This window comes from Brachionichthys hirsutus, unplaced genomic scaffold, assembly GCF_040956055.1.
Source record: "Brachionichthys hirsutus isolate HB-005 unplaced genomic scaffold, CSIRO-AGI_Bhir_v1 contig_1405, whole genome shotgun sequence".
NCBI lineage: Eukaryota > Metazoa > Chordata > Actinopteri > Lophiiformes > Brachionichthyidae > Brachionichthys > Brachionichthys hirsutus.
The window spans coordinates 98,134-117,902 of NW_027180323.1; the positions used below are offsets into that span (position 1 = coordinate 98,134).

General features: G+C 43.5%; 1 protein-coding gene across 1 annotated transcript in view; it reads right to left on the reverse strand.

The window, feature by feature from the left end:
- The window catches only part of LOC137912719 (neural-cadherin-like), a 73,914-nt gene that overhangs the window by 28,284 nt on the left and 25,861 nt on the right, over nucleotides 1–19,769 (reverse strand). Inside the window, exons 6-18 of the mRNA XM_068756853.1 lie at nucleotides 18,466–18,715; nucleotides 16,112–16,254; nucleotides 14,587–14,759; nucleotides 12,517–12,685; nucleotides 11,883–12,053; nucleotides 10,996–11,168; nucleotides 7,847–8,014; nucleotides 6,721–6,970; nucleotides 6,520–6,647; nucleotides 6,067–6,253; nucleotides 4,088–4,231; nucleotides 2,463–2,746; nucleotides 473–2,081 (exon numbers count right to left, since the gene is read on the reverse strand). Of these exons, the coding sequence (XP_068612954.1) occupies nucleotides 473–2,081; nucleotides 2,463–2,746; nucleotides 4,088–4,231; nucleotides 6,067–6,253; nucleotides 6,520–6,647; nucleotides 6,721–6,970; nucleotides 7,847–8,014; nucleotides 10,996–11,168; nucleotides 11,883–12,053; nucleotides 12,517–12,685; nucleotides 14,587–14,759; nucleotides 16,112–16,254; nucleotides 18,466–18,715 (3,849 nt within the window). The remainder of the gene's footprint in view (nucleotides 1–472; nucleotides 2,082–2,462; nucleotides 2,747–4,087; nucleotides 4,232–6,066; nucleotides 6,254–6,519; nucleotides 6,648–6,720; nucleotides 6,971–7,846; nucleotides 8,015–10,995; nucleotides 11,169–11,882; nucleotides 12,054–12,516; nucleotides 12,686–14,586; nucleotides 14,760–16,111; nucleotides 16,255–18,465; nucleotides 18,716–19,769) is intronic.

A 19,769-nucleotide genomic window follows, 5' to 3' on the forward strand; every position in this document is an offset into this window, starting at 1 on the left:
CAACAGTGCCAGAGTACTGCAGCTGGGAAAACAATGGCAGCCAAGACGAGTCACGGCACAGCTCTTTTTCACAATTACTGAAATTGAAATATAGATCACTAACAAGTCAACATTTCCAACCAACTTACTTGAAAGGCAAAAATAATAATAAAACAAAAATTGGAATAATCATGATCCTTATCATAATGTGATGTTCAGCAAGCTTTTGGCATATGCTGGCAAGGAAGGAATTTCCTGAGGGCTTGAGAAGGGAATCAACAATGGCATTAACACAACAAAACCCCGTTTGAATTCAAAAGGAAGAATGCGATTGTGAATTCCACACTACACCAACCAAGCACAGGAGTGGAAACGTTCCCGTCAGCCGTAGCCTCAGTTTCCCCTCTTCACTCAAGCCCTGCCTGCAGTGGAAAGCTCTGCAGCAAAAGCACGGAGGAAAAGAGAATGAAACGAGAGGATGCAAGCAACTCACCCTTGCGGCTATGCACGTAGACATCCTTCTCTCCTGCCTGATGGGCGTTATCGTTCTCATCGCCAATGGTGATGGTAAGCGTGTTTGTGACCGTCATTGGTGGGTCGCCGCTGTCTGTCATAATCACTGGCAAGTGAAGCTCGCTCTGTCTTTCCCTGTCAAACCTCCGCAAGGCAGTGAGTGTGGCTGAGCCATTTCTGTAATCCTGCAGGTGGAAGTCGAGAGTGTAGCGTGCGAGCAGGGACAGAGAAAAAGGAGGCCCGTGATTTGGAGAGTCTCTGTCAACCACATGAAGTAGAGCTGAGCTCTTGTTGAGCCAGACCACTTGAGGCACTGGACTGTTCTCCCGTAAGACCGGAGCATAGGCGGTCTCCATCTCTGGTCCGTTGTCGTTCATATCCAGCAGTTGGAAATCAACCGTGACACTGCCAGTCAACATTGGGGTGCCCCCGTCTGTCGCTATGACAACCAGCTCGTAGCCTGCCACCGTCTCCCTGTCCAGTGGCATGGCAACTGTGACCACGCCACCCCGGCTGACTGTGAAATGTCCATATGGGTCAGTCTGAGGGAGAATGCTGTACAGAATGTCCCCATTCAGGCCCGAGTCCGAGTCGGTGGCAACAACCTCAATGATGCTGGTTCCTACAGCGACATCCTCAGGCAAAGGGGAGAGGAGGTGGGAGCTTGGGACAAACATGGGAGCGTTGTCATTCTCATCCTCCACTTGAACCAGACAGTGGATGATGCTGGAAAAGTCAGAGTCCTCCACCTTTACGGTGAGGTTAAACCGCTGCTCTGCTGGATTCTCAAAGTCCAGCTTCCTCTTCAGCCTCAGAGTGGCCGTCTGCTCCTGCCTGTGGCTCAGCGTGTAGAATCGTTGCTCTGGGTCTCCAGCCACCACACTGAAGGCCAGCTGTCCATACGTGCCAGAGTCAAGGTCCATAGCAGTCAACTCCAGTATAGGAGCATCTTCATTAGTGCTCTCAGGCACATGAGCGCCGCACCAATCCTCTCTGAACTTCGGTACGTGATCATTGACGTCTGTCACCACTATAGTGGCGGTAGCTGTACCGGTCATTCCCCCGCCGTCCCGGGCCTCGACTACAACAAGGTGGCTGTCAGAAAATTCCCGGTCCAAACCTGCTGCTGCCACAGATATTGTACCCGTGCTGGAATCGATGGCGAAAAGATCAATGTCATCCCCTATATGTGAAGACTCGGTAATCCGGTAGGTGAGGATGGCATTCTGACCAACGGCCGCATCGTCGCGGTCGACCGCCGTCATCTCCATAACAAACGTTCCAGGCAGCGAGTTCTCCCCGACGCTGCTCTGGCAATTATCTGGTTCACAAGTAAAAACGGGTGCGTTGTCGTTGATGTCCCACACGTTGATGATAACATCTGTAAAGCCAGTAAGTCCTTCGCCCTCTTCATCTGTTGCCATGACAACAAAGCGCCAAACAGCTCGCTCTTCTCTATCCATCGTGCGCTGGGCGTACATCTCTCCCGTGATGTCATTGATTACAAAGTGCGACTCTGCCCCTTGGCCATGAATAGAGTAACGTATGGCGCCCTGGTCGGCGTCTTTGTCTGGGTCCGTCGCTGTCACCTGCAGAGACAAAGGCGACGTCTTAAGAAAATTGATATTCGTTCATCTGATCAAACCAGTTTATCGCTTCCTCTTTCTCTAATCAGCCATGAGCTGAGTTGTCTTTCCTTTTTGGATTCCTACAACAGCTCATTGACTCGTGTGCACTTTTTCCTGACCACCTTAATGAAACCAATAAACTCCGATCAGGCATCACTGATCAACCTTACTGCTACATTTCCCAGCACAAACAGTGGATACACTGAAATAACACAATTATAAAGCTCCACAAGGAGGATACTTTGAGGTGTTGCTGACATATAAAGTGTTGCAGAGATAATTGCAAGTGTATGGATTCCAGAAATGACTGAATAAACTGCTGCAGTCCTCTCAGTATCTTACCTGTAGCACAAACACAGGCGACCCATCAAGCTCCTCCGTGACAGATCCATAGTACTCGTTCATAGAGAACACGGGTGCTTCGTCATTCTTGTTGACCACACTAACCACCACAGCTGCATAGTCTTCCCATTTCCCGTCCGAGGCAAGGACAAGCAGCTTATATCGCTTCTGTTGCTCATAGTCCAGTGGCTGCGCAATGAAGATGGTCCCCACCTCTGGCTCAATGTCAAAAACGCCACCTTTGTTGCCGGATGTAATCTGGTAGCGCACCTTTGCATTGGCACCTGTAGCGAGAAGAACAGAATGCATGATTCTGATTTCATGTGCAGCTGACAGCAAGCACATAATATGAAAATGCACATGTATAGTCAAGAAGCAGCATTTTAAGAAGGTAATATACTTTACAGCAATTGCTGTTGGTGTCATTATTTCCTCAGCCACTACTACACGCTGCTGACCTCGGTTTTGTCACTTGTTTTTCTTCCAGCATCAACAGAATGGTGTAACAACAAGGGTATTGCACCTCATTTTCTTTGAGACCTGCGCGCTGGTAGTTTTTCAAAGAATCCCTTTCTTCGTTTGATTACTTAATTAAATGGAAACATTGTACATTGCACAGCTTTAAACAGAAACTAATTAAGTAAAGATTGCCCCATAAAGTAAGGGGGAGCTCAAGAGTAAAAAGGCAGGATACTGTAATGCTTCTGTGATAGTGTCCTCCAGGGAATGATTCGGAGGCCAGAGAGAAGGCGAAAGGATGTAGTTTAGTAAAGAGAAAGTCAATATCTGAACTTATCAACCGGGTCTCCTTGGAGACCATCCAGTGTAAACGTTGAACACTGGAACAGATAAAATAATCTCGCTGGAATGAACAGTCCTCACTTTCAATCTTCCTCTTGGAGGAAAGTAGCTCCAATCCCAACAAAACACACTAATCTGTGCTATTAACAAAGCCCCAGCTGACAAAGTGCTCCACGCCTCCCGCTGGGATCTGTCGGGATGCGGCTCCAACGGGGGGGGGGGGGGGGGGGGAGCAGCTGGAGCATTGCTTCTCAGATACATGTGCAACAGCATTGCAATTTAAAAGTTGGGGGCTGGTGTTATTCCACAGCCATTCATCATTAGTGCCGCCGCCTGGCCTAAGCTGCACCCCCGCTCACCATAAATACTTGATTAACGGACCTAAACATGCCTGATAAAGGGATCTTAGACTTCCGCTGCGCAGAGGATGAGCAACTGCTTTATTGGTTAAATCCCGCCCACCTACTGTGTGGGAGCATGTCACTCTTTTTGGAACATATGTGCAGGCACTCAAATGACTACAGCTAAATCTAGCACGCTACAGGATTTAAGCAGAACTCAGGCCAGACCGGGAAGGACTGCCCACGGGGTCTCTTTTTGCACATTGATACCGATGCAGAGGCCATCTTCGAAAAAGTTGTCAACTTGGCACATAAGCTCACTCCAAGGGAAACTGACTGACTGCAATATTATATCTGTTATTTCAAGTAAGAAAATCTCCTTTCTATTTCTAGTTTGGTCACTTCCTTCGCCTTTATTTCTAGGAATTGTCAACAGTGAACTGTCCTTTGAAACGTCTCAGCCCGTTGCTTCACTGAGCATACCTTCATCCTCGTCATCAGCCCTGACAGTGACAACAGCGAGGCCCACATCTGCATTCTCGTCCACGCCGACTTCATACAGTCGCTGAGCGAAGACCGGTTTATTGTCGTTGACGTCGCTGACGAAAATTCTCACATATGCCGTGTCTGCAAAAAACGACAGCGGCTCAAGATGAAACGACACGGCAGACAAACACACTCACACACACACCAAAAACAGTATGTTCGGATTCTCACACCATCTGCTTATTGATTCTACAATTCATTGTCACCGTTTAGTTGGGAAGAGGCACTTAAGCCAATGAAATGTGCCTCATTGACACGGGAATCAGGAGAAACAGTTCTCAGAAAGATGCACCATAAATTACATGCATTATTCATTTTCTCAAGCTTTTAACGTTTTAACAGTGTTAACTGTTTACAACAGAAAGGAGACGTTAAGTAATGAGCTAAACGTCTTCAACAAGCTGGCTTTCTGCTGGAGAGTCGATAAAGAACCCCTCTAGTGGGAAGGTTCAATATTTAGAAGTGTTTATGCGTTATCTGTGCCATCCTCATTACAATGCTCATTTCTTTGGTTAGACATCTGCTCACAGAACACGTGGGTGACATGTTAATTTGGAGCTGCCACAGTAAGAGATATTGGAAACAGAAGGCTGCTCTATTTCCTCGGCTTGTTTTTAGGTTTCCCTCCTCCTCTCGTGTCCCTGCGGTGATGAAGCAAGACACGTAATGTTTGCAGAAGAGACGAGCCCCTCTGGATGTGGGAGATTCGTAGCACAAAACACAGCTAAGGCTCATTGCAAATGCTAAGCACCCCCGGCAACTCTGGAGAAAAGGCTTTACTGCTCCCGAACATCACCCTTTACCGCTAATACCTCCTTCACAAACACTCCTGAATGCAAACGTCAGTCCAGATACAGACGATGGGCGTTTCGAATGCCAAAGTGTCACAAGGAGAACCTGGTAAACAACATGCAGCCCATGCTGTTTGAACACTGAGTGACAAAAAGGAAAAAAACAAGAAGAAGGAAGAGGATTTTAATAGCAAACCATGAAATGTTTGAGAATGTGAGACTGTCTGGTCAGGACTGAGAGTTGCATAAATCAAATGGAGATTCATTAAGTCAGTCCCAGGGTGTAAAATGAATGTGATGCCAATGCAATCTGTTCAAAAAAAAAAAACAGTGCCAAGAGAAAGAATTTCATCATGGTTCAGTTTTCAGTATTGCCCTGTGGGCGCATGGGGAAATACCAACGCTGTGTTTCATGAATAGGACACTGCCAGCAGGCCATGCTCAAAGTTGTCTCAAAACAAACAACTAGAAAGCACTCAGTAGACCCCATACCACCTCCGATGCCAGTGTCATTAAAAAACACGCACGAATAATCAGAAACAGCTACAGCAAAACAAAGCAGAAATCCTGTGCTAAGGGAGAGCAATCATTTTCTGGGACGAGCACACACCACAGTGGTGCCAGGGTCAGCCCGTGCCAAACTGCGTTATACCACAGAATTCCTGGACCCTGGAAACATCCTGCCACAATTTAGAATTTATCATCAGCAGTTTCCCAAAACATATGACTTTCCACAACGGTAGAAGTGGACCTCCTTTTTGTGTGGAAACAACAACTTTCCTTTGATAGGTACATGAAATCCACTTTCTGCTACCACACTGCAACCCCATATATATAGCCCTTTAAATATTTGTATTTACCGGTTCCAGATTACGATCCAGATTATCTTTACTGTGTTGTAGCATTTGGAGTGGCCCACATGATCTGGAAAATCTCATTTCTGATTGATCTATCATTGCCATGATAAAATAAATAAATACATAAATCACTAGAGTAAACACCGGGGAGGACATTTTTGCTCATCTGCTCTACACAGAGAAAGGGAAAAGGATGTGCTTCACAAACACAATTTGCTGATTCGTGAAAGCTTCTTTCTTTGTCACTCTAAAAACGGTCATTTCTCACCTGTGTTTGGCAGCTTGTTCTTGCCAGGTCGTGCCGACTCCTGCCCGTCTTCTGACTGAACTTCTAACAGGTAAGAGCTGCGGGCCTCGCGATCAAACACAGCTTCTGTGTGGATCGTGCCAAGTTTTGGTTCAACACGGAAAAGATGGTGGTCGCCGCTGTTGTCACTCAGCAGGGAGTAAGTGATCTGTGGACAGCGAAAATGAAGCAACGGTTTCCTTTTCAGCACTATAGTGTAAGGGCGGGGGAAAAATAAAGGATTGTAGCTGCAAATGTCAGGATGTCTCCTTTATATTGCCACAGTCTGTCTTCACATTACAGGCTAAACCCGCCGACCAATATTGTCACAGTCAAGCAGCTGCAGAGGCACAAACCTCCATGATCTGGTCCAAATCTGGTATAAAAGTGTAATGGGATGGGACGAATCATGAACAAAACCAAGTAGCCACAGACCTCTCCATTAAGGCCCAGATCTTTGTCATGGGCTGACACTTGGAGAACCAAAGTCCCTGTCTGCGCTCCTTCTGTTACTGAAGCCTCAAAGATGGAGGATGTGAAGAACGGCACGTTGTCATTGACATCTGGGGAGAGAAGAGATTTAGGAGAGAAAACATAATGCTGGTGCAGCACAGTTAAACTAGGTAGAGCGCAAACCTGTAATATTTATATATACTGTGGTGAAAGCTGCGAGAGGCACTGCAGCCACGTTTTCAGCTCGAACCCGTAGGGAGAAAAAGGCTGTGGTCTCATAGTCCAGCGGCTCAGACACCAGAATGGACGCTGAGCCGTCTTCACGATTAGGAGAGAGGTAAAAACGAACTGGCATGTTGGTTTCAGGGACCGTCCCATCCTCCAAGTTATAGGTCACCCTCGGGTCACCCAGCTGAGAGGTCGCCTTAATGGTCTGAAGAAGAAGAAGAAGATCAGGGGTTACATCATGAAATTGCTTGGCTGATTGAATCTCAGGTTATTTTAGCAAATTAAGGAAAACTCGTGTGTGTGTGTGTGTATATATATATATATAAAGTACATGGCCCCTAGTTGTGCATGTGAAAAAAAGCTTCTGGTTATTGAAGAAAATTAAGAAATCTTTTTCCAATTTAAACTCATGCGGGTAACTGACTCACTCTGCATGATGTCACAGTTGGACATTCACCTCAAGATAACTCCCCGTTTTAATGGATTGATTGAAGCCTTTGGGCAATAATCTTCTTCACTCTTTTTTTCTGATGGATATTCAAAGCTTGGTATCAAAAAAGGAGGTTAATGTTCTGGGATTTTTAACCACTTAGCAAAGGTGCTCTGAAAATGCGTTCACATATGAACTCCAGGTCCATATTTGTGGTTAAAGAATATCATTTAAAATGGCATTTATAATGATTGATTAACAATAAAGTGTAGGTTGACAGTGAAGCTGTTGTGCAAGGCTTGAGATTTCTCCATGTGAATCTCTCTGTGTAGGCCTTGGGGGTGGGGGCTTTTCTATGTTCTCTAGATTGACAGCTATATATTTTGCATATCAAAGGAGGGAGTTTGCGTGGATTTAAATGGTCTGGAGTCATTAAACTTGTTTCGCAAACGCAATGCAATGTCAGCTTTTTCTTGCAACATCAAACTAAAACACCAGCAAGCTTTCTATTGCATGTTTTTTGTTTATCAGAATGTTTAGTGTAATTAAGCAACAACAACAAAAGAAAGCATTCGCCTGCATTGCAACTATTACAGTCAGAGAAACCAGCCAAACAACGTGTGTCTTGTAATCAGTTACACGGCAACGCACCACAATAGGCGTGTCCCTGGCGGTGTTTTCAGGCACAGTGACACTGTAGCTTTCCTTCTCCCACTGTGGAGGCTGATTCTTCACGTTGGTGATGGTGACTGTCAATTCCACAGAAGTGCTTTTGTTTCCGCCATCAGTCGCTATGATGTCCCGCGTTATGTAGGTTCGCTGTGGCCAATAGTTAGAAATTAGCATCGTAGCAGTTAGAGTGAAAGGGTTGTCTGGTTAATTCATAGCAATCAAGATTAGGGCCGACCCACCTGACGCAATATTAATCTCAATACATGAAAATACAGTACGATCTAACAGAAATAGCAAAGGCATTTTTCTGTCATTTCCAAAATATCTTAAGAGCCTCAAAAGTCTAATGATGGCACCCTCATTTAAAACATGTTTCTACATACAATTCTAAAGATGTGAAAAGGCGCATCTTCTTTGCATGTCTTATATGGACCCAATGAAAAGAAACCTCACTCTTTCATTTTTTTGTGTTGAGAAATACATATTTAAAATTCCAAAAATATCAAGAGTCACTTTTTCATCTCACAGGAGATGCAGTCCGGTGTGCCAGGGCGATAATGAAATAAGCAACTGCTTGACAACAGATTCATCATGAAAATAAATTGGTAGTTCTTACTTCTCATCAAGCCTGATTAAGAGAAAAATAAACTGATTGTATTTTTCTCAAACTGAAGTGCTGAAAACCTTGGTCGGGAAAAAAATTCTATACCCAACCATTATTTCAATAATTGACAGGAGACCCAAAAAAGGTCATGTCCAATTAAATCATACTAAATAAGTGAAATAAACACCATAAGCCTGCTGTATCATAAATATAAGATAACAGTAAGTCATCCTGCTGCCAGAATAGCACATTGTTGTGCCTCCAACTTCCTCTGTGGCAGTGGGCCAGTGGAAATTGGCCAGTCAGAGCAGATTTCAGCCATATTGTGTGGAGCCACAGGTTTAAATATGCTTGGCCTGTCTATTATGTAAATGGTAAAGTAGCTGTCTTACACAAACTTGTATGAGCTTCATTGAGACAATCATTTAATTAAGTTGAGAATTGCAGAGGCAGCAATGTGAGTTGTACAAAAAATTGTTAATCTTTAATTCAGGTTACAAAATAAAAAAAATAATGTAATTGAACCACTGGGAAATAAGGGTGTACATTTGACTAAGAAATGTTATTTCAGCAAAGTGGCCACTACAGAGAAAGCAAAAAAAACCAAAATATCCTGTAGAAATCATTGGATCATTTCATTCTTTTTTATCTAATTTAAACATGTGCTACATCAACATTACATTCCACACTAGAGCAAAGAAGAATCCCACCTCAGGATGAGAGCAAAACTTAATGCCTGCTAAGTTTGTTCATGAAAGATTGTTCAGATACAAATGGAATTGTATCTGCACTATTCAATTCATAAAACTCACGGCTTCGCAGCTCTAATATTGTGCTCCTGTACTGAAAAAGACACCTGCCTTAGAATTACAGCTTGTGTTCCTGAGAAAATCAGCTAGTTTTTTCTGAGATACAAATGCTTTCCAATGCAAACAGATGTAAATGTACAACTGTGCACCAGTGGCCTCACCGGTAGCTGTTTTTTTTACAACAATGTAATGGCTGTCTGATTTTGTGGTAACATTTAAACAAGGTTTGGAATTAAATCGGCAGCAATAGTGTGAGAGCTGAACCAAGAACTACCCAAAAATGTTTCCGGATTTAGTCAAACGTTTTGCATAGTCTCCATTTAATTCTCTGTGCAGCGGCCCTGTACAGTGTGATGATGCTTGCACAAGGCTGCTGTATTAGGGGATCAGAATAAGCTCCACTGTTCAATGGCCAATCTCCTTCATCATATCCCACTAAGAGGTAGCAACTGTAAACTCCAATGCACATTTTTCCACAAATTATGGCGTGAAAATGTCCCAATTTAGCCTTAATACTTGTTCACTGTAATCAGACACTGAACTGTGGAAATCGAAATGGAAGAATATTTAAAGCCGGCATGACTATTTTTTAACATTTAATGAAGGGGCTTTGCAATATTAGTTACAGCACAAAGACTATGGACTGAATCAAATAGCTTGTGAAACCAGTGTTAAATATGCAACAGCTTTGTTCATTCAGGTTTAAATTTTACATGAAGGCCGTGGCAAAAATGTCCGACACCAGTGCACCACAAAGTATGCTAAATGATAAATAACTCTGATGCATGGCTTCAGCTACAGTTTCTAGACAAAGAACATTTTTGATTCAGGTTTGTATCATTCTAAGAGGAAAAGAGGAAGATGATGTTAATAGACCACAGAAAATGTGGCTTTAGAAAAATGTTCCAATCACAACTTTCCCATTCATGAAGTAATCCCAAAATCGAGCTCTAAATTTTCCTTGCTACACTGCCCCAACCCTTCCACTAATTATCATCAACATCGGTCAGGTAGTTTATGCATAAAGGATGAAATTAGAGAAGAAAAGTTCAAGTAAACTCAAGGAACAAGCATATGGCTTAACTTTCTTTGTTGAGAATCTGTTAGGAGTGATGTGGCCTTAAATCACATGCGTTATCTTCCAGCCACCAAATTGCTACAATTAATAGCCTCAAACCTCATGATTTATCTACAGTGGCTGCTTGTTGCCAGCCTCCGTATCAAAGTCTCAGATGATGAATCAAAATTTAGAAAGCATGAATCTGTGATATCAAAGCCAAAATATTTGGGATGAACAGGAAGTCCTGGTTTGTGATAATTATATATTTAAAAATGGTGCCATCCATGCATGAACTCCTTTTTGTAGTTGCTACTGGTTACAAGAGGACTTTTATGCATATCTGAAGGTTAGCCTTCAGTAACCGTGCATTAAAACAGAACTTTAAATATCAAGTAATCCAAATCTGTTAAAATCTATTTTTAATAAGTTGTTTAGCCTGAATTTGTCTCACTATCTTTCATTTCTTAATGGTCTTTCCAAATGAAACACCTTTGGGACTGCACGTACCCAAGACTGCCAGACAGCGTAGAACACACAGGAGACGTTTTCTTATTAATTAACTTTGTTGACACAGACCCAGAGGCTGATATGTGTGTGTGTGTGTGTGTGTGTGCGTGCGTGCGTTTGTGTGTGTGTGCAATAACGGTTGTCTGACCTGTGATATGGGCTGGTTAACGTAGACCCATCCAGTGACAGGGTTGACCCTCAGGTACTCCGGCTGCTCCAGGGACATGGAGTAAGCGATAGCCGCGTTACTGCCAAAATCGTCATCGTGAGCTGCCACACGAAGGAAACTAGTACCGACCAACGTGTCCTCTCTCAGGAAGTCTGCAGAGGATAGAAATAATATGCATTTCCCCTATTTGCTGGTCAAAAAAATAACCTCAAGGATTGATTTTTGAAGAGAAGATTCCTTAGATGGAACAATAGAATCAACGCACAATACCAGCAATCAGCAATGAATCAGTGAGAGTGAAAACATTGATAGACTAAAATGTATAGATAAGTTTAAAAATGTATGATGTTGGACATTACAGAGGAGAGACAGGAGACACGCGTTCCCCAAGTTAGTAGGAAGAGGGGTCCAAAGGGCAGAGAGTTGATTTTCGATTTTTTTTAATACGATCAGAGATTTCATTCATAGGCTGCATATTAAAACTTGATGGTGATGCAAAGGGGACTGCAGAAAACCAGTCAAAATGAACGGCGTGTTATATTCTGAGGTCAGTTTGTAAAAGGACGAATGAGGCTGAGTGCAAAGAATGATAAAGGTCAAGCAACAGAGATGCTTTGAATGTTATTACAGAGAAATCTTCATGTCTCTTTACAGTTTTCTTACAGAGAGCAGCAAAATCATTGTTCTACCAAGTTTAACCCAAATCTAAGTTGGAGGCATCGTTACTGATTTCACACTATGAAACACATCCTCAGTTTAATCAAATTACTAATCATGTTAAAAGGAAGAGAATAAAGCAGTGCTTTACCTCGACATCTTTATAGGCTAATTGTGCTTTAATGATAGAATTTCGACCCAACACTTACACTCGTAGCGGAGATTCTCAAACTTGGGGCTGTTATCATTTTGGTCCAGTATTTGGACAGTGAGCTGACAGATACCAATGAGTGGCTCCTCCGCCCAGTCAGTAGCCGTTACTGTTATTGAGTACTCCCTCTGACGTTCCCTATCAAACTGCTGGGCTGTAACAATCACTCCTGTAAATACAGAACAAATCCCGTTCAGCACTCATCCATATGTCCATCCATCAATCCATCCAAAAATCTATTAATCTAAACATCTAGCCTGAATGTAAAAAGATCTCATCAGGGAAATGACTAAGAGAAGGTCTGAAAGAAAGGGCAGGCTGATATGTCTGTGGTCTTTCTGTTCATTATGCAGAACTAGAAGTGACGCTTTAAGAAAATCTGTGACAGATTCCATTTAATGATGGTCAATAAAAAGGTTTTGACATTTAGCTCGTTTAAAACAGCGATAGAATTATTAATTTTGACGTAACTTTGTCATTAGATCTCACAGCATGCCCTCTTCTCCACTGTTGAACTTGAACAGTCATTAGGGATATCAATCGCCATTAAATGCAGCACTTTAAATATCTACAGCAAACTCCAAACATTAAATGAGACCTATTTTAGTACAGACAATCCGTGACCACTCCACCTGAGTCTGGATGAATTCTGAAGGCGGGCACGGCGCTGTCTCTGTGCATTAAGCCGTATTTGACTTTTCCATTTGCTCCCTCATCTGCATCCACAGCATGCACTTGCAACACAAAAGTCCCCGCTGGCTGGTTCTCCAGCACCGAAGCTTGCTCGCGATATTTCTGGCACTGTGATTGAGAGTAGGAGGAAGAAAGAGACACAAATACAAGAAATAATTCTTATGTACTGGATTATACCGTCAGAATATGTTACATTGACATGAATACAGGGATCAAAGGCAATACATCCATTAAGCATCCACGCTAAGGTATTTGTATTTATAATAAACACAAAAGGTTGCATTTATAGAAATGAACATTTAAATGATTTCCTCTACAGGGTCAGCAGTGAACAGCTTTGTCTTTGGAAGGAATTTAAACCATTCCCTCTAATGAAGAAGAACAATCCTTTTGTTTCCCTCCTCAGTGGGAAATTCTTCTTAGACTTAGCACACATGCAATTATTTCAGACACATATAGGCCTAAATACACACACACAAAAGGATTAGACGGAGAGTAATGACATGATGAAGTGAAGAGCCGCTGCGTAGCGGTGCCCTGGGAACAGTTTTTTGGGGGGGTTCGGTGCCTTGCTCAAGGGCACCTCAGCAGTGCCCCAGATAAATTACCTATCTCTAAAGCCCTTCTCTCTAAAATTAGACATAAATGCTAGCTGCTCTTTCATTACAGTGGCCATGAAATTAAGTAAAAAAAAATAGAAAGAGAACTGAAAATACAAATGGATCAAAGCATGTGAGCAAGTAACAGAAGAACGTAATACAAGAGGTCATGGGTGTGATGCCACACACACTACGGCCTGGGGGTATTGCTCACAAAAAGCTCAAAATGTACAACAAAAGGTCACGATAGGCCACGCGGTTCTGAGGCATAACTTGGTATTTAAAGGCATCCAGTTGCCAAGACTTCCAGCCAGCCATAGGATTTCTGGAGCTCCACCTCTGTGCGAGAATGTTTTCTGAAGTCATTTCTAATTAAGGATGAAGTTTATTAAAGAAGTAAAGCATATTGTGATGATTCTGCAGTTTTTCCATAACTTAATCCCGATGGAAAGCCTAAAGATAGATTGAGTGTGCAGGCTAATCAGAACTCTTGGGGAAATAAAGCAGAAAGACTGAGGCTAGGGAAACGAGAATGTCAGGGCTAAAACAAGATGGAGAGTGGGATGAAGAAAGAGGAAGGACTGACTGACAGAGGAAACTCTAGTGTACACAGAGAAAGAAGGGGCGGGCAAATAGAGGGAGATTTAACAATGTTTGATTTGAAAACGAAACAACCCATTGACATCTATTATAAGGGTGCAGGTTGACAGGACAACAATAAAGAAGAGCCATCAGGAGGAGGCATTTCTCTCCAGCCCCCACAAAATCAAGTGTATTTGCATGAAAACAAGCATTTTGTTTTTTTAGCAGTCATATGCAAATAAATATCAAATTGGTGCTAATGAAATCTGTGGAAAAAAAGTGAAAGTTTCAAATGGAAAAGCGAGAGCATCCAAGATGCTTTCACGGGCCATTACTTTCTCAGCGCAATCCACACCAGCGTGTAACCCTGACCAGAAGCAAATGAACATTTCTTTGGTAATTAGCAAAAGACAGATTTCACATCATTACTGCTTCAGAAGCAAGTTGCCATGGAAACACAAAATATACCATTTGGAATAATTTCTAAACAGCAATAGGTGCAAGGAAAATATTGTTTTTGAAAGTTTTAGAGTTGCATCCTGAACAAAGAATAGTTATATAGGTAAATGGCAGACAGGTGCACAAAGCTTTAGCTATATTAACCCATATTAAATATAGGGAATACAAACTAAATCAAATGAATGAAGTTAGAATGATACCAAACAAATAATTGACAACCTAAGCTAAGCAGAATTTCCATATTTATCATTCAGCTCGTGAATTCTGAAAACTAAACACAAATTCATAAAAGGGAATGTTTTTCAACGCTGGTCTCATCCTCATATTTGAGACTTGAGTTCTCTTTAAAATAAAATAAAAACCCCTCACCTCTTCAAACACAGGTTTGTTGTTGTTGACATCATCGACTCCGACAATGACATGTGCGGTAGAGAAGAGAGGGTGTGGCCCGCCTGAGGCATTGTCGTCTGTTGCTGTTACATTCAAGACGTACTCCAGGCCTTGGAGCTTGGGCAGTGGAGTGGACCGAAGACGAATCAACCCTACGAAGACCAAAAATCCATTTCACTACACATCATGAAACATGGCTTCTGCTAACGGAGTCGGTGCAACAATTCCATTAGTCATTAAGCATGATGCTATTGCCACTGAGCCCTTGAAGGATGAGCTATGGCAAAGCTTAACAGAAAATACACTCAGTGGTGATAAGATAGCAAGTGCTAAAAATCCACCTCAGAATTCCATAAAATGGTGCAAATAAAAAGTTTGATATGCAAAGGAAACTCAAAACAAACTATTTCACATTGGTGATTTTGCCACATTTGCCACCTGATCATTGTGTGCTCTCCTCTAAAGACACTTATCCAGCTCCAGTGCCAGAGCCAGAGCAAAAATATAAAGTAAGTGTTTTCGGTTAGAAGTCAACTCGGCTCAGTGGATGCCCATTAGCAACTCCTCTTGCCCTCCTTTGCCTGCTCTCGTAACAGGCAAGATCAAAAATAAGATAAAAGGATGCAGCATCCGAATCAACATCGGCGGCGATACAAAAACATCAGAGGTTGCAGGACCATCAAACATCTCTTGTTGTGCATTTCTATTCATCTGTATCAATGCCCTTGATTAAAGACAACATGGCATGCCGACAAACGAATGCAACTGCCTGACTTCCCTCTCTCCCAATTTACTCCATGATCCATGATGCCCACAGAGCACGGAAGCGACCCGCCTCCTAATGACAATGTGTGACGACGACAGCACCGCAGCACTACATTAAAATAAGTGAGCTGTGGAATGGGCACGGTATTTCTCCGGGCCTAAATGTCAACCTTGTTTACAAATGCGACCCGAGCTCTAGCAGCTATCCATGAGCCAGCACTCTTTATATATATATATAGTAAGTGGAATGCCATATTGTGGCTTCCGTGCACCAAAAATGTGGTATTTTCTTGCTCCAACAAGACACAGAAAGGAAGGAAGGGAATATAAAACGATCACACAAAAGAAAGAGGCTCTGAAGATTGAGAGCTATGATAGAGCAGTTGTTGTGAAATTGAATTGAAAGGGTTGGGTGACAAATGTCACAGCGACTGCCACTGGCTTCGGATCAAAGGGTAGATGGAAAAAAAAAAAAAGATAAACTGTGCAGTCACCAGTACTAGAAAGCTCAGAAACACAGGTCTACACAAGTGGAAATGTCCTAAATGTCAATCTCATACTCATATCAAAAAGTACTGCCTTTAATATTTACATCATCATTCTGCATTGACTTTGAAAGCAGAGGGTTTTTCCTTTTGCGCCACTGAAGCGCAAAATAAAGTGACTGCGTGATTTGATAGCGAGCTCGTCAATTAGACTCAGGTGAGCGTCGTCTGGCCTGTAGATGAAAAAGAATCACCTTTCAGGTTGTCGATGACAAAGTTTCCTTCTTCATTGCCCGCCGTTATGGAGTACACGATGCCATCGCCGTCTGGGTCTTTGGCTAGAACTGTGGCAACGAGCGTGTTGGGGCCGGCATCCTCGGAAACAAATGTCCGATATCTGCACAAAAGGACTCGAGTTTAACAAGAAAGATGCAGACAAGAGAAGCAAAACATTCTGTGGCCGTAAACATCAGTGGGCTGATTAGACTTAGGGCTGTGGCGCTCGCTTGTCGCTATTGATTGAACCCCGTCGTCTCAGCTGGCCAGACCAGAGACAAATGATCATGTCTGCTGGGATGTTGAAGTCATTGAACAAATGGCGCTCTCACATACCCAGGCCCACTGTGGATAATTTCATCCGGTGCCTTTTAAAATGTCAACAGTGATTTGCTTGCTCTGTGGCGCTGGGTAGCGAGATGCCCAGCTAGACCCGGGAGACGGATATACACCACTGTGGCACGGAGCACAACGGGGAGGAGATGAACTGCGTGATTCGGAGATGAAGAGAAATGGAAAACAGAGCAAAGGTGAGAAAGAGTCACTGAGGGGGGGGGGGGGGGGAATAGAAGGCTGGCACCGAAGTGACAGATCGAGTGATAGGTGGGGATGAGGGAAGAGAGAGAGAGAGAGAGGAGCGCTGATGGACAAAGACTGGAGCGGAATGGTAGCGGGGGCGGCCTCGCAGATTTTGAGTTCATTCGTCAGCAGAACTCATCCCCTGTGACATTTTTTTGCACTGTATCCTCTTTGAATGTGTGTGTGGGTGCATCTGTTTGTGTGTGTGTGTGTGGGGGGGGGGGGGTTGTCAGTGTCTCTAGTGAAAAGTCAGAGGTGATTGATGGTTTACAGCGGAACGCTGATGGGTGATTCATCTCCACAAGCCACAGCGGTCTCCGTGGCAACATCAGTGACCTGTAATCTGTCACCTGGCCCGGAGGCCACCTCTACAAAGCTCTGTGAGAAGAGACGTGTATATAAATGCTGCCATTTGATTTCTTTTCTCACGCATCTGTTGACATCTCACTGAACTGTGAGGTCACTCTCGGAGAATGAGCAGGCCCACCTTTCTCCCGGTCGCTATCTTCATATCTCTCCCACAATGAATGACACGTTTAGGCACCTAGGAATCGTTTGCAGGGAGGGAAACACTCAGCCACCCTCTTACGTATCTGTGCATCTAATTCAAACTCAAACATTCATTTCGTAAATATCACAGTATCCTGAGTCTGCCTCCACATGCCTGCATCTCCTGTTCCTTCACAAGGCACTAATCTGCATTAAGCATGGGCAACAGTAATGGCGTGCCCATCACATCTTCCCTCTGCGAGTCTTGAAGGTGTATTTGCCCAATTGTTGACAGTCGTCTTTGTTTATCTGCCTATATGGCTCCTCTCTGCATGTTTTGGTATTCTAATCATCTCCTCCTATGACTTCCCTGCATATTTTTCTCATCTGATTTATGTTTGTCTGCCCGCATATTTGTGGGCCTCTGTGTCTCGCCACCCACCGAGACACCTGACAATGCAGCAAGAGTGAGTAACAAAGGTATGGAACAGTTTTCTGTGAAGGTCACCGAAGGATGACTGACAGGACAACCAGCTTCCTCATTTGGGGGGGGAATAAATGCAGCAGAAACACAGTGGCAGTAGCGACCCCCCGCCCACTCAGACAGCTTTGCCGGCATGTGTCAGTCCAATGCGAAGGGGTTTTCCAAATGAGTAAATAAACCTTGTAAATGTTGTGTCAAAGCTCAACTTGAAAACAATTCTGAACAGCAGAGCATCCTATGAACATACGTGGCAATGCGTCTGAGTTCATGGTTTGTATGTGAGGGGGGGGCGAGTACAGAATTGGTTTGATGCCAGATTGCTTATATTAACAACCCACAGAAAAATCCTGTATTGTGTTCGTCTTACTGGTGCTAGCGTTCATGGCAGGACTCGCAGCATTCAACATTATTGACACGGGCAGCCTGAAGGAAGGCAGGTCTCTGATGTGTGATGCAATATTCTGTCTATCTGTCATGCAGCTCTTTGCACAAAGAGTGAAACTTTGATGTCATGAAATATGAATGCTCATCTCTTTGATGTGAGCCGCAGTAACAAAGTACAGCATGTCCAGCTGGAGCTGCACCTCTGTGTGTGTGGAAGGGTGCCTTTTTTAATAATGTAATAATAATATTGATGTGACAAGGCGCATATCCACTGAATATTTTTGAAATATCTACTCATAGCTGTTGATGGATTCTTAATGTCAGCTTTCTTTGTCTGACAAAAAAGGTCAAACAGCGTTTGCATAGGTATAAAGTATGAGTTCAAGCAATGCTCACATGGCCTGGGAGAATTCAGGGGCCTCGTCATTGATGTTTGCCATCCTCACGCGGACCGTGGCCGTGCCGGAGTGGGGCTCGTCACCGCCGTCCATCGCCATCACCACAAATTCATAAAGATGGTTGGGCCTCTCATAGTCCAGTCGGCCGGCGGGGAAAATGGTCCCATGGGGTGAAATGGTGAAGTCTGAGCTCAGGGTATAATAGGTGAGCTCAGCATTTAGCCCGGAGTCACAGTCTGTCGCCAACACTGCAGGGGGGGGGGGCATCACAGTGTGACCATCAATGTGCAGTAAAGTGAAAGTGAGTTGATGAGATGGCAGCGGCTGATGAATATGTTGACATCTGTGCAGGTCATTGTCGCTTCATGGCCTTGCTACACATGTAATAGATCATAAGCGCTGACAGCCACAACTCTGAGTGCATGAACTGCAGTCCGCTCCAACAGAATTATAACCACCGTTTGAAAAATAAATGAGCTGGAAGTCAGCATAAAGACCCGATGAAATGAAAACGACTGTGCTGAAATTGTTTGATTGTGTCGTAACGACTCAGAGAAGCCGCCACGAGAACTGAAATCCCTGGCTGCACTGCTCGTTTGTGCAATTCAGTGGACTTCACTTAAACTTTCTGTTTCATACGCCGCCTTACCATTCCACAGGTATTTCTTATCTTCTGATGTATTAATTTCCTTTGTCCGGCAACATTATCTGCCTGTATGTCAGTGGAAGCATAAAAATCTATCTTTTTGAGAAGATGTTCTTTCTCTTTCCCCATGGATCTCGCCACTGACGGGTTCTTTCTGCCATGTTGGTTGGCCCATTTTTTGTTGATGACTTTATTTGTACTGGGTACCATTTCTGTTCTCCCGCTGGTTCTGCTGTGCCAACAATTTCCACCGCTCCGGGCTGCATACGTACGAACGTTCTCAAACTAAATTGTTCAATTTTTCTCACATCAATCACCCAGCCAGAGATTTCCAAAGAATCATCCATGGCTGCCAAACGGGGGGGGGGGGGGGACAGAAATCCCACAGGTGTAGAAATATTGGACAACAACTCAACAGTGTAAAAGGTGAAAGGGAAAAAAGTACTCCTGATTAATGGAAACTCCCATGCAGTTATGAAGAACAAGAGACCCCAGCAAATTCTAAAATTTAGTAGCAGTATTGTTCTATTTAAGGAAAATATGAACATGGTATTGAGGAATTTGCCATGACCCACGCACCTCTCCGTCTAATCGGCTTGGTAAGTGAGGAGCCCTAACTTACAACCTTATAACCAATAATTATAATGCATCTTCAT